Genomic DNA, 13,350 nt, shown 5'->3' on the forward strand with positions numbered 1-13,350 from the left:
TCAACCAGGGATCATCGGTCAATCTCACCCTGTTCAACTTCTTCACGACACTGCTCACCAACATCATCCGATCCAAAGGCATCATCATCATCTCCTACACTGATGACACCCAACTCATCCTTTCACTGATGGACAAGACAACCAAAACCAGAACCAACTTCACCAACTGCATGACCATAGTAGCAGATTAGATAAGAACCACCTGCTTGAAGCTCAACTCCGACAAGACTGAAGTATTGGTCATCAGAAACAAGACCTCCTCATGGGAAGACACATGGTGGCCGCCGGAGAAAGGACCAACACTTACTGACTATGCAAGAAATCTGGGGATCATCCTAGGCAACAAGCTCAACATGATGGCACAAGTCAACGCAGTGAGCACTTCCTGGCACATAACACAAGATGGATAGTTAGACAAGCAGGCCAGACTACGGCAATGTACTCTATACCGGAATCTCCAGACAACTCCTGCCACATCCACATTGCACCTTGCCTCAGGGAGCTCCACTGACTCCCCATTTACAAGCAGAGACAATTCAAGCTCCTCACAAATACATATAAAGCCTTGCACAACACTGGACAAGCATACCTGAACAACTGCATACACTTTCACCAGCCTGCAACACACCTACGCTCAGCCTCACTCTCACTTGCACACACACATCCCAGCATTCACAAAAGCAGATCATGAGGTTGCTAGTGCGCCTACATCCCATCCAAAACATGCATTATCCTTCCACAACAACACATCAGAGCCTCTTCCTCACTTCTTGAGTTTCACAAGAGGCTGTTGACCTGGCTTTTCAAATAACTCCGCGGGACACACACCTGCTCAAACGCCTGGATACCCTTGCGGGTGAGTAGTGCACTATTCAAATCGACATAACATAACATATGACAAAATTCTCCTTGAAAGACAACAACTTGTGTTGTTGCATTCATTGCAATTAGTTCTTGTTAGGCCTTTCTATCTAGACAAGTAGTTGGCCTAATTGGTACCAGCTCTAATCTTGAAAACTGCAACAAATCTGTCCACTACAACTGACATATGGTTTACTGATACATTAATAAACACAATCAAAAGTTATGTGACATGAAAGATGTTTAATGTATGGTTAGAACCACCATATGATTACCTTCTCTCTTTTTTGTCCGTAGGCTTATTGATGTCTCGAAAGATGTTGGACAGGACGCCATCTGTCCAGTCTCGCGTGGTTGGATCAAGAATGCCATATAGCTCAATAACACTCATGGCTTTAGGATTTAGTGTATACAATCTTGTAACTAAGCCAAGCCTAATGAACAGAAAGAAAGGGAAAAGATTAACTATTAAAATAATACAGTTGACATATTCAATCAATACCATTAACTTATTGTTTAGATTTTATAATCAGAGTAACAAAATGTTCAAGACTAATTCAAGCATTTCCATCAATCACTTTTTGTTTTTCTCTATGGTCATTTTAAAAAAGGACATTGACAAGATACATGCAATAACAAAATTTGTTATGCTAGAAAAGCGCATTTCATAAAAAACTATGACTAATTCATGCATACTTAAATACAGAGAACTTTTTTAACGAGCAAATCACTTACCTTCATTACTGCTCTTTCTAGTGGACGCTATTCAACTGCAGATTCCTAACCCTGTGAATATTCCCCAGAACTCAGACTGGATCTAGAAACTTCAAAGCAGTATGCTGGAAGGTGGTGTCAGGCTCTGCAACAACATTGTTGAGTTCCGGCAGTGATGAGCGCAGCTGCATATAAGTGCCACCCCTGTGCACTATTATCAATTGCTTTGTTAGGTTGTTCATGACACCGAGTGCACCGTCAAATTTACAACACCAGTATGCAGATTTCTAGATTGGAACCTTTTTAGATGATAAAGAGTCCAGTTCACAGAGCGGAGAGGTGGAATGGTCAGTGAGCAATCTGTGGTTAAAAAGAGTATTTTCTAGAATGAGAATTGTTCTTCTGATGGATACCTTTAACCGCAGATTCCTCACCTTGGGAATAGATACCATAGTCCTGGCAGTGGATCTGTAAACTGGATCATACCAAAAAAGCCTGCATGACTGAGATGGGCAAAATGGCCCTCTCAACGGACTCTACTAGCTATACAGCAGTGATTTGTGTGTACCAATGCCCACGTAGTTGCCTGCCAAAAATCCATAACAGGCACTCCACGTGCCCACACAGCGGTAGCACCTTTGACTATGGTGGAATGAGCCCGTAGTCCTTCTGAAGTCTGCTGCTTGGCCAAGACATAGCGTATCTTGATGTAAAATACAGTCCATTGACAGACAGTCCACTCCTGTACTGCTTTTCCCTTCTTTACACTAGCAAAACCCACAGAGCAATGATTGTCCACTCAATGTTCTTTGGTGCAATCAAACTAAGAACTGAGTGATCGCTTGGCTCTCTTCCACTTTTGAGGGATGAGACAGATCAAAGAATGCTCAGAGTATGGTGATGTGAAGTTGGGATTCTGCAGGACACCTGAGGCCCAATCTCCAGCTCTCCCAGAAAGCCTCTCCAACCCAGATTTATAAGACTCTTCAGAAATCTTAAAACAATAGGAGATTTAAATAAGGACGGCTGATCTGGCAGGCAGAGAAATGCCGACAAAGCCGAAAGATAACCTTTCACTGTAGCCACAGCAAAACCTTGCTGAGCTAAAGAAAGAACAAATAGGAGTATATCTGACAAACGAGCCCTCAAAGGGCCAATGGACTTCTCCCCACACCAAGTCACAAATTTAGACCATCTATAAGAATAGATTGACTAAGTGGAGTTACGCCTGGCCGATAGAATGACATCCACCACATCATGTGGGAGAGAAAAGGAATGCAGGTTGCCCGTTCAATATCCAGGCATGAAGGTGTAAGGTCTGAAGGTGGGGGTGTAGAACCTGCCCCTCCATCTGAGAGAGGAGATCTGCCCTGAAAGGGAGACGGAGCGGCGGGCACAAGGAGAGGTGGAGAAGATCTGTGTACCACACCCTTCTTGGCCAATCCGGGGCGACCAATATAACTTGGGCCCAGTCTTGGCGAATCTTCCTCAGAACCCGAGGAATCAAGGGTATGGGAGGAAACGTGTAAAGGAGTTGCGAGTCCCAACTCAACTGAAACGCGTCCCCCAAGGCTCCCTGCATCGGAAACTGGAGGCTGCAGAATGACGGGCAGTGAGAATTCTCGCAAGTGGCGAACAGGTCCACCTGAGGAGTCCCACACATCCGAAAGACGTGACGAACTACCTCTGGATGAAGCCTCCACTCGTGGTCGGCTGAACTGCTGACTGAGACTGTCTGCACGCACGTTCAGAACTCCGGCCAGATGATTTGCCATCAGACAAATCTGATGATCCTGAACGCAGGACCAGAGACTCAGAGCCTCTTTGCAGAGACACTCCTCCTTGCTTGTTTACATACCACATCGCGGTGGTGTTGTACGTCAGGACCTGAACCGACCGCCCGCGAAGAGAAGAGAGGAAGGCCTTGAGTGCCAGACGTATCGCCCGCACTTCTAGAAGGCTGATGTGAAGCAACCTTTTCTCTGTAGACCAAAGACCCTTGATCTCCAGATCCCCCAGATGAGCACCCCACCCTAGAGTGGACGCATCCGTTATCACTGTGGCCACAGCTGGAGGAAGTTGGAAAGGCTTTCCTTGAGACACATTGCCCTCCACTCTCCACCAAGACAGATCCGCTGCAGTTTCTCTGGAGATCCTGATGGACTCCCTGAGATCTCTGTTGTGTTGATACCACTGCCTGCGGAGGCACCACTGGAGTGCCCTCATATGCCAGCGTGCATGGTTGACCAACAGAATACAGGAATCCATCAGACCGAGGACGAAGGACCTTCAGTACTGGAACGACCGCTCCATTGTGAAATAAAGGTATCATTTCCTGTATGTCGCGAATCCTTTGAGGTGGAGGGAATGCCCGACATACAGTAGTATCCAGTACTGCACCTATGAACAGGTTGCGCTGGGAGGGCACCAAGTGAGATTTCTGTACATTTATTGAAAAACCCAACCTGTACAACAACTGAGTTGTGACTTGCAGATGATGGAGCACTTTCACCGGAGATTCTGCTTTGATCAGCCAATCGTCCAGATAAGGGAAGAAATGTGTTACTTACCTGTAACAGCAGTTATCCAGTATTGGTATCTTTCATAGATTCACATGCCTGAATCATTCCCCGTCGTCGGGGTGGGAGTCCCCGGTAAATAAATATAGTAATGGCACATGGACATATACTTAGTACTAGGCCAGAGGCCTCACATTAGTAGCCTATCTAGGTCCTTATGTAAAAAGGACCAAACTTTGGCCAGGAGCCAATCAGCTACTATCACCCTCCTCACCTTCCTGGAAGGAGCCCTAGTCCCTCAGATTTTCGTAAGCACAGTGCTAAGTAGTACCTACTGAGAGGACAAAGGTGAGCCCTTCCAGGGGAGGCGGGTGGGTTGCATGTGAATCTATGAAAGATGCCAATACTGGATAACTGCTGTTACAGGTAAGTAACGCATTTCTTATCCAGTATTATGGGTATCTTTCATAGATTCACATGCCTGAATCAGAATAGCAAGCAATAATGAGCACATTTCGCATAATACATCCCTAAAGACATAATAATCTTATCATAAGTTGTTACACAGTTACATGATACTCACCACCTGATAAGAAATGTGCGATAAATTACCGGGAAGGTGGGATGATAGGAAGAAGGCTCACCTCTACTGAAATAGAGGACGTAGGACTGCCTGTCCCACTGCTGCATCCTTCATAAGTTCAGAATCCAAGCAGTAGTGCCTGGTGAACGTATGAGGTGTCTTCCATGTCGCTGCCCTGCAGATGTCGACAATGGGTACCCCAGCGAAGAGCGCCATGGAGGTGGATACCGCTCTAGTGGAGTGTGCTCGAACCTTTGAAGGCAGAGGATGGCCCGCTTGTTGGTGACAGAAGGCGATGGCCGCTGAAATCCATCTGGAAATGCTCTGTTTTGTCAATGCTAGGCCTTTCCTGGGTCTGCTAAATGCCACAAACAATTGGTTGGACTTCCGAAATTGCTCCGTCCTGTATATGTAGAATTTGAGACATCACTTGAGGTCCAATGAATGTAGAGATCTTCCAGCTGCAGATGATGGATTCGGGAAGAAAGATCTCAGGACAATAGGTTCGTTGAGATGGAAAGAGGACAGAACCTTCGGTATAAACTTAGGGTTAGTCCGTAGAATGACCCTGTCGTTCTTGAACTGGATGAAGGGGTCTTGCACAGAAAAGGCCTGCAGTTCACTCTTCTTGCTGACGTGAGCGCCAGTAATAGAGCCGTTTTCCATGACAAATATTTAAGATCTGCTCTGTGGATTGGCTCAAACGGGTGTTTCATTAGTTGAGCTAGTACCACATTTAGTTGCCATGTAGGTGGTGACGCTCGAACTGGAGGGAAAGTCCTGAATAATCCCTTCAGAAACTGCTTGACCAGTCTGTTGGTCCATAGTGAAGCTCCACACGAAGAACGTCTGAACCTGGATATGGCCGCCAGGTGGACTTTAATTGAAGCGTGTGCCAGCCCTGAATTGGCTAGGTGGAGCAAGTAGGGCAGAATTTGTGCTGGAGTAAAAGTGAGCTGATGTAATTTCTGAGCTCTACACCACAGACAGAACCTTTTCCACTTAAGGGAATACGTCTTATTAGTACTTTCAGCCCGGGCCCGGGCTAAGACGACCGTGCATTCCTGCGGAATATCTAAATCCTGGAACTCTCTGAACTCAGGAGCCAAGCCGATAATTTGAGAGATGTTGGATCCGGATGCTGGACTTGTCCCTTGTTCATTGTGAGGAGATGTGGGCATGTCCTGATTAGAATTGGAGGTTCCAGCGATAGAAGGTGTAGTTCTGTATCCTCTGAGGCGGAAGCCGAGGACTGTGCTCACTTAGAAAAAACTGCTTTTAAAAAATTTGTATTTCGCCGAATTTGTGTTTTTAAAAACCTCAAGGAGCTCACCTGTTTAAGCGCTCACACCACGCGCTGACACAGCCCTCCTCACTCTTCCCTGAGACAGCGGTCCGCGCTGAGACAGGGAACGCCCAAGGCCTAAGCCACGCCCACTGTGAGGCCACGCCCACTCCAAGGACTACAAAACACGCTAGAAAATTAGCGTGCACCACAATTTGTTTGTTATCCTCTGAGGCGGAAGCCGGAGGACTGTGCTCACTTAGAAAAAACTGCTTTTAAAAAAATTTGTATTTCGCCGAATTTGTGTTTTTAAAAACCACAAAGAGCTCACCTGTTTAAGCGCTCACACCACGCGCTGACACAGCCCCCCTCACTCTTCCCTGAGACAGCCGTCCGCGCTGAGACAGGGAACGCCCAAGGCCTAAGCCACGCCCACTACGAGGCCACGCCCACTCCAAGGACTACAAAACACGCTAGAAAATTAGCGTGCACCACAATTTGTTTGTTATCCTCTGAGGCGGAAGCCGGAGGACTGTGCTCACTTAGAAAAAACTGCTTTTAAAAAAATGTGTATTTCGCCGAATTTGTGTTTTTAAAAACCACAAGGAGCTCACCTGTTTAAGCGCTCACACCACGCGCTGACACAGCCCTCCTCACTCTTCCCTGAGACAGCCGTCCGCGCTGAGACAGGGAACGCCCAAGGCCTAAGCCACGCCCACTGTGAGGCCACGCCCACTCCAAGGACTACAAAACACGCTAGAAAATTAGCGTGCACCACAATTTGTTTGTTATCCTCTGAGGCGGAAGCCGGAGGACTGTGCTCCCTTAGAAAAAACTGCTTTTAAAAAATTTGTATTTCGCCGAATTTGTGTTTTTAAAAACCACAAGGAGCTCACCTGTTTAAGCGCTCACACCACGCGCTGACACAGCCCCCCTCACTCTTCCCTGAGACAGCGGTCCGCGCTGAGACAGGGAACGCCCAAGGCCTAAGCCACGCCCACTGCAAGGCCACGCCCACTTCAAGGACTATAAATGTGCCGGCCATACCAGCGCAGCGGACGAGCGCAGCGGGAGCGCCGTTTGCGCGCCGAAGGCGCGCCTAAGGTAAGCCCGTCTGCGCCCGTCCGCGCACGACCGGGCCTAGGGCCAGCCCCCATGCCGGAACCTACCGCCATTAGGAGACCCTACTCTCGGCGAGATCTCCTCAGCCTCAGACCTCCGAAAAACACCACCTGTCATACCATACATGACCCAAACGTCCCCTTCATTAGCTGTAACATCTGCAAACCTGGAAACCTACTCCTTCCCAGGATGGCCGTCCCTCTCCCGGGCCTCAAATTAGCGACACTCAACTGTAGATCGCTTCCCAAACACGCCCTACTCATAAACCACTTAATTGTCGACCACGACCTGGATATACTCTTCCTAACCGAAACCTGGATCACCGGTCATTCTAACTCCGACATAGTCTCGGCCCTTCCCCCGGGCTTTCTCATCATGTCCCAACCCCGACCTTTAGGTCGAGGTGGTGGGATAGCCATCATCCACCGAGACTACTTCACCTGCCGATCTACAGAGATCCAGAGCAAGGAGTCGGAGAGCTGTCTGTTCACGCTGACGCTCTCGCCGACCTACTCCCTGTCAGGCCTTCTGGTCTACAGACCCCCTGGACATTTCGGTCCCTTCTCCACCGCTTTTTTAGAATCCGTTTCTTCCCTGGCCCACCTACCTTCCAACTTCCTGATCACAGGCGACCTCAACATCCATTTCGATGACCTAACAGACACCGGGTCGTCTGACTTAATCAGTGAACTTGGCGCCCTTGGCTTCTCCCTGACTAACTCAGGAGCCACGCATGCGAAAGGACATCTGCTCGACCCTGTATTCTCGAACATCCCATCCCTCCAGTTCACCAATTCCATCCCCCTCCCGTGGACGGACCACTTCCTGGTCTCGACCCATCTCCCAGGGGCCTTTAAGAAACCCCACAACCCCCCAACTTTCACCAAGGATAGATCCTGGGCCAGACTTTCGACGGACAACTGGGCCTTGGCGCTTGACGCTTCTACCCCCACTCTTGCAGCCGACCCCACCACGGCAGACATCCAGTTCAGAGACTGGATTTCCTCCTCCCTCGACAGCCTCATCCCCATTAAAAATCGGGAGGTGAAAAATAAAACCAAGGGCCATGCCCCCTGGTATAATTCTGAACTTAGAGCGCTTCGCAAAGTGTGTAAAAAGGCTGAGAGAGCATGGAGGAAAGATTGGCTCCACAGCAACAAGGATATATATCACAACGCGGTTAGACAATACAAAACTGCCTTGAAATCAGCTAAATCATTGTTTTACGACAACAGAATAAAAACCGCGACCAACTCAGCCAAAGAATCCTACCAGATTGTCAAAGAATTACTAAACATCCCAACAGCACCCCCCTCCCCCCCCCTCACTCCCCCTCCCCAGACAGAAGCAAGGATCTGGCCAATTATTTCGATTCTAAAATTCTGCGGATACTGGACTCCCTTCCTACCATCAGCCGTCCTCCGATCCTGGCCACAGCGGACGAAAACAATAGCCCACAGCTGGAAACTTTTAGAGCAGTTTCCCTCTCCGAGGTGACGGCCACGCTAGAGAAAATGAAAAGCGGTTCCCCCCTGGACCCAGCCCCGGTCAGATTCCTAAAAAAGGTGTCCTCCACCATAGCCCCTATCATCAGGGACCTTATCAACTCTTCCCTCGCTGGTGGAACGGTTCCCCCCAACTAGAAGAACGCAGTCGTGAAGGCTTTGCTGAAAAAGCCCCAACTAAACCCGGACGACATGTCCAATTACAGACCAATCTCACTGCTCCCTTGTATGATGGCTGAAAAACTAGTCAACTCGCAGCTATCCCAATTTCTCGAAACAAACAACATCCTGCTCCAATCCCAAACTGGGTTTCGACCCGGCCATGGCACGGACACCGCACTCCTCTCTGTCATCGAGGAGGCAAGGTGTATCCTAGACTCAGGGGGATCAGTGGCAGTGATCCTCCTGGATCTTAGCGCCGCCTTTGATACGGTGGATCACCGTGTCCTACTACACCGCTTGGCCAAGGCAGGAATCGTGGGTACGGCGCGAGCATGGATCGAATCCTTTCTCTCCCATCGATCCTTTCAGGTGTGGGACGGCAACTCCCGGTCAGAACCTCTTCCACTGAAGAATGGAGTTCCCCAGGGGTCGTCGCTCAGCCCAACCCTGTTTAATGTCTATATGGCGCCCCTGGAAGACGTAGTGGCCCCCTACGGTATAAAAATAATTAACTACGCTGACGACACCCAACTTGTCGTATCCCTGTCCCACCTGGATAACCATCCCGACAGCTTGCTTCACTGTCTCCAGGACATTCATACCTGGATGTGTGACTCGGCCTTGAAGCTGAACGGCGCAAAGACCGAGATCATGCTCCTAGGCAATAAATGGACGACCTTTCCACCTACATCTTGGCCCGACACCTTCGGTCAAATCCCCTCTCCTAAAAATGAAATCAAAACTCTAGGAGTTTGGTTGGAACCTGACCTTACCATGAAAACGCAGGCAACCAAGACAGCAGGCACCTGCTTCGGTCTACTGCGGTCCGTACGCAAGATCTTGCCTCTTCTCCCCCTCCCATCCAGGAAACTACTTGTCCAGGGCCTTGTCTTGGCACGGCTCGATTACAGCAATGCCATCTATCTGGGGGCCCCTGAGTACACCCTGGCCAAACTCCAACGCACCCAGAATGCGGCGGCCAGGCTCATCATGAACCTTCCTCCTAGAGTGTCGGCTAAGCCCGCCCTCAAAGCCCTACACTGGCTCCCTATTCGCCAGAGAGTAGAGTTCAAGGCCCTATGTACCACCCACAAGCTCATTATTGGAGCTGGCCCTGCCGTGCTTAAACATATGGTCACCCCATATAAAGCCTCAAGATCCCTTCGCTCCGACGCCGAACATCTTGCTACGGTGCCCAAATTCAGGAAGGCTCGCTCCGGCGGTCGCCGCTTTTCGGTCAAAGCCTCCACAGCGTGGAACCTACTCCCCCTCAGTCTACGTCTGGAACCCTCCCACATAGTGTTCCGCAGGAAACTCAAAACCCTACTGTTCCCCAAATAAGGCACTCCCTCTTCCCCCCTCTGGATCTCGACAGGTTGAATAGCGCGGGGATGCCTACGGGTCACCAGGCGCTTTAGAAATCGCAAAATAAAATCGCAAAATAAATAAGTGCTGGTGCGGCCACGCTGGGGCTATCAGGATCATGGTATAACTCTCTGCTTTCAGTTTCCGGAGATCCCTGGGGATCAGGGGAAATGGTGGAAAAGCGTAAGCAAAGACGTTGCACCATGTCATCAAAAAGGCATTCCCTAGGTACCTTTTCTGGGGAAGCCAGCTTGCGTAATGTTGGCATTTCGCGTTCGCTTCCGTCGCAAAGAGATCCAGGTGAGGCTTGCCCCAACGGGAGAACACTGAGTCGAGCGTCTTCTGGTCGAGCTCCCACTCGTGGCAAATTGATCGCTGCCTGCTTAGCGAGTCTGCCAGGGTGTTGTCTACTCCTGGGACATACTCTGTCCGCAGAGAAATGTTGTGTTGGAGCAGCCTGATCCAAATTTGCTGAGATTCTCGAGACAACGTCCTGGATCGAGTATCCCCCTGTTTGTTCAGGTAGTGCATTGTGGTGGTGTTGTCTGTCCTCACAAGCACTGGGGAGTTCCTGATTCGGGGTAGAAATGCTCGAAGTGCCAAGCGCACTGCTCGTAACTCTAGCAAATTGATGTGGAGTTGTTTTTCTGGCACTGACCACTGACCGTGTACTTGCAGTTCTTGAAGGAACGCCCCCCATCCTTCCAGTGAAGCGTCTGTGGTTATCACATGAGGAGAGACTGGGAGTAGAAAAGGCAGGCCCTTGTTCAAGTTGTCGCCCAGAAGCCACCATCTAAGAGCCTTCTTCATGACCTGAGTGATCTTGATCCAGTCGTCGAAGGATCCTGTACTTTGGAGCCACTGATTTGTTAAAGCTTCCTGAAGAGGCCGCATGTGGAGGCGACAGTGAGGAATGAGAAAAATGTTGGAAGACATCATTCCTAGCAACGACTTGAAGAGTCGAACCTTGACTCTCTTTTTGGTCTGAATTTGGACGGCCAGGGTCTTCAGCTTGACCTGACGTTCTCTTGAAGGGAAGGCTTTCTCCTGTTGTGTATCCAACGTTGCCCCCAGGAAATTGAGACGTTGTGACGGTCGTAGAGTTGACTTTTCCTGGTTGAGTGTTAGGCCTAGGTTCTCGAAGAGATGAAGGCAGGCTGTAGAGGATCTGGCTACTCCTGTTCGAGTAGGAGCTTTGACGAGCCAGTCGTCCAGGTAGGGAAACACTTGGTGATGATGCTGGCGAAGGTATGCCGCTACTGGAGACAGACACTTTGTAAAGATGCATGGAGCTGACTTCAGGCCGAATGGTAATACTCTGAACTGGTAGTGTCTGCCTGCTACTGCAAACCTCAGGAATTGTCGATGACTCTTGTGAATGAGGATATGAAAATAAGCATCCTGGAGGTCTAAGGATACCATATAGTCTTTGGAATTGAGTAGATGTAATACCTCCTGGAGGGTAACCATACAGAATGACTGCTTCTTGAGGTATTTGTTTAGGTTTCTCAGATCCAGTATTGGTCTCCACTGTTTCTTCTCCTTTTTGCTGATCAGGAAGAATCGGGAATAGAATCCTCTCCCCTTCTGACCTCGAGGAACTCTTTCCACTGCTCTTTTCTGGAGCATTAGTGAGAGCTCCTGTTGAAGTAGGTTTAGATTCTTGTGCTGCATAGGACATGGTGGGTTCGGAGGAGGATGTTCCACAAACTCCAAAGTGTGTCTGAAGTGAACTAACTGCAAAACCCAACGATCTGTTGTAATTTGCTTCCAATTGTGAAGGAAGTTGGTAATTTTCCCTCCAACTACGAATTGTGGAGAAGAGGTGGCGGCCTGCTGGAGAAAGCAGTCATTGGCGTCTGTAATTCTCCTTCTTTCCTCCTTTCCCTCGAAAGGACGACTTGTTGTATGAGGATTGTCCTTGTTGTTGCCTCTGCTGATATTGAGGTTTGTACTGCTGGTAAGAGTTATAAGAGGACTTGTGACCTTGATAGTTGCCACGATTCTGTTGTCCTCTACCTCTGGATCCTCGAAAGGAATTATTCTTGTATTGCAGGGTGCCTAGGGCTTTCGCCGTTTCGGTATCCTTCTTAATACCTTGCAGCATGTCATCGATATGCTCACCGAAAAGTAGCTCCCCATCAAATGGCATGTCGAGAACTTTGGCTTGCACTTCAGGCCGGAATGCGGTGGCTTTAAGCCAGCCCTGGCGCCTCAAAACTGCTGCTCCTGCCAATTGACGAAAGCATGTGGAAGCGATATCCAAGGCTACATCGATCATCTCTGAGGCAGAGCGTTCGCCCTCCAGCAAAATCTTCTTAACCTCTTCTTTCTGGTCTTCTGGGATCGCCCCTAGATATGGGGCTATATCTGCCCATATCTGTCAATTGTAGCGACCTATTAATGCCAGAGAATTTGCAGCCCTGACTGATAGGGCGGACATGGAGGAAAATCTCTTGCCAATGGCATCAAGTTTTCTTCCCTCTTTATCAGGAGGCGCTGTCATTGCCGCTGACAGGTTGCTGGACTTCCGCTGAGCGGCCTGAGATATAACTGAGTCAGGCTTAGTTTGGCCAGTTAAAGATGCGGGCGCAGTGTCTGCGGCTTTGTACTTCCTTTCAAGCCTAGCCAGCACTGGAATGAGGGAGGAAGGATTTTTCATTATTTTTAGTCCTTGCTCCCATATATAATCGATCACTGGAATGGAGCGAACTGATCTCTTGAAAGGTTCCTTAAAATCATGAAGGAAACAGTCCTGCGTTTCCGATGCTATTTGGATGTTGAACCTTGCAGCCGCTCTTCCTACTATATTATGGAATCCCCCTAAATCTTCAGGGGGTGAATCGTCCTGTACTTGGTCTGGATATGCTGGATCTGGGTTGGCGTTATCATCAGAATCCTCATCATCATGTATTTCACCTTCCTCCTCTTGGGCCTCATTATCTCTCATTTCTTCCTCATATTCATCCTCATCCGAAGAAATTTGAGGAGGTAACTTCTCTTGCTCCTGACGCACAACCAGCGGAGGTGGTCGCTGTCGATGTTGAGGAGTTGGCGCTTCCTGTTGTGCCTGTACTCCTGATGTAGGAGAAGGTGATGGAAATCTTTGTTTATAGCCTGAAATTAGAAATTGGAGGTCAGAGACAATTGACGCTGGAAGGCACACCATAGGTTGAACAGTGGTATGCTGTTGAACTTCCTCTTGAGTTGTAACCTCTTCAAAATCTTCACAGT

The 13,350-nt window shown here is 48.9% G+C and overlaps 1 protein-coding gene across 1 annotated transcript in view; it reads right to left on the bottom strand.

The window, feature by feature from the left end:
- DNAH10 (dynein axonemal heavy chain 10) overlaps positions 1-13,350 on the bottom strand; it is a 1,963,751-nt gene that overhangs the window by 840,155 nt on the left and 1,110,246 nt on the right. Inside the window, exon 39 of the mRNA XM_086942901.1 lies at positions 1,137-1,295. Within this exon, the coding sequence (XP_086799027.1) occupies positions 1,137-1,295 (159 nt within the window). The remainder of the gene's footprint in view (positions 1-1,136; positions 1,296-13,350) is intronic.

This window comes from Lissotriton vulgaris, chromosome 11 (assembly GCF_964263255.1).
Source record: "Lissotriton vulgaris chromosome 11, aLisVul1.2, whole genome shotgun sequence".
Lineage (NCBI taxonomy): Eukaryota > Metazoa > Chordata > Amphibia > Caudata > Salamandridae > Lissotriton > Lissotriton vulgaris.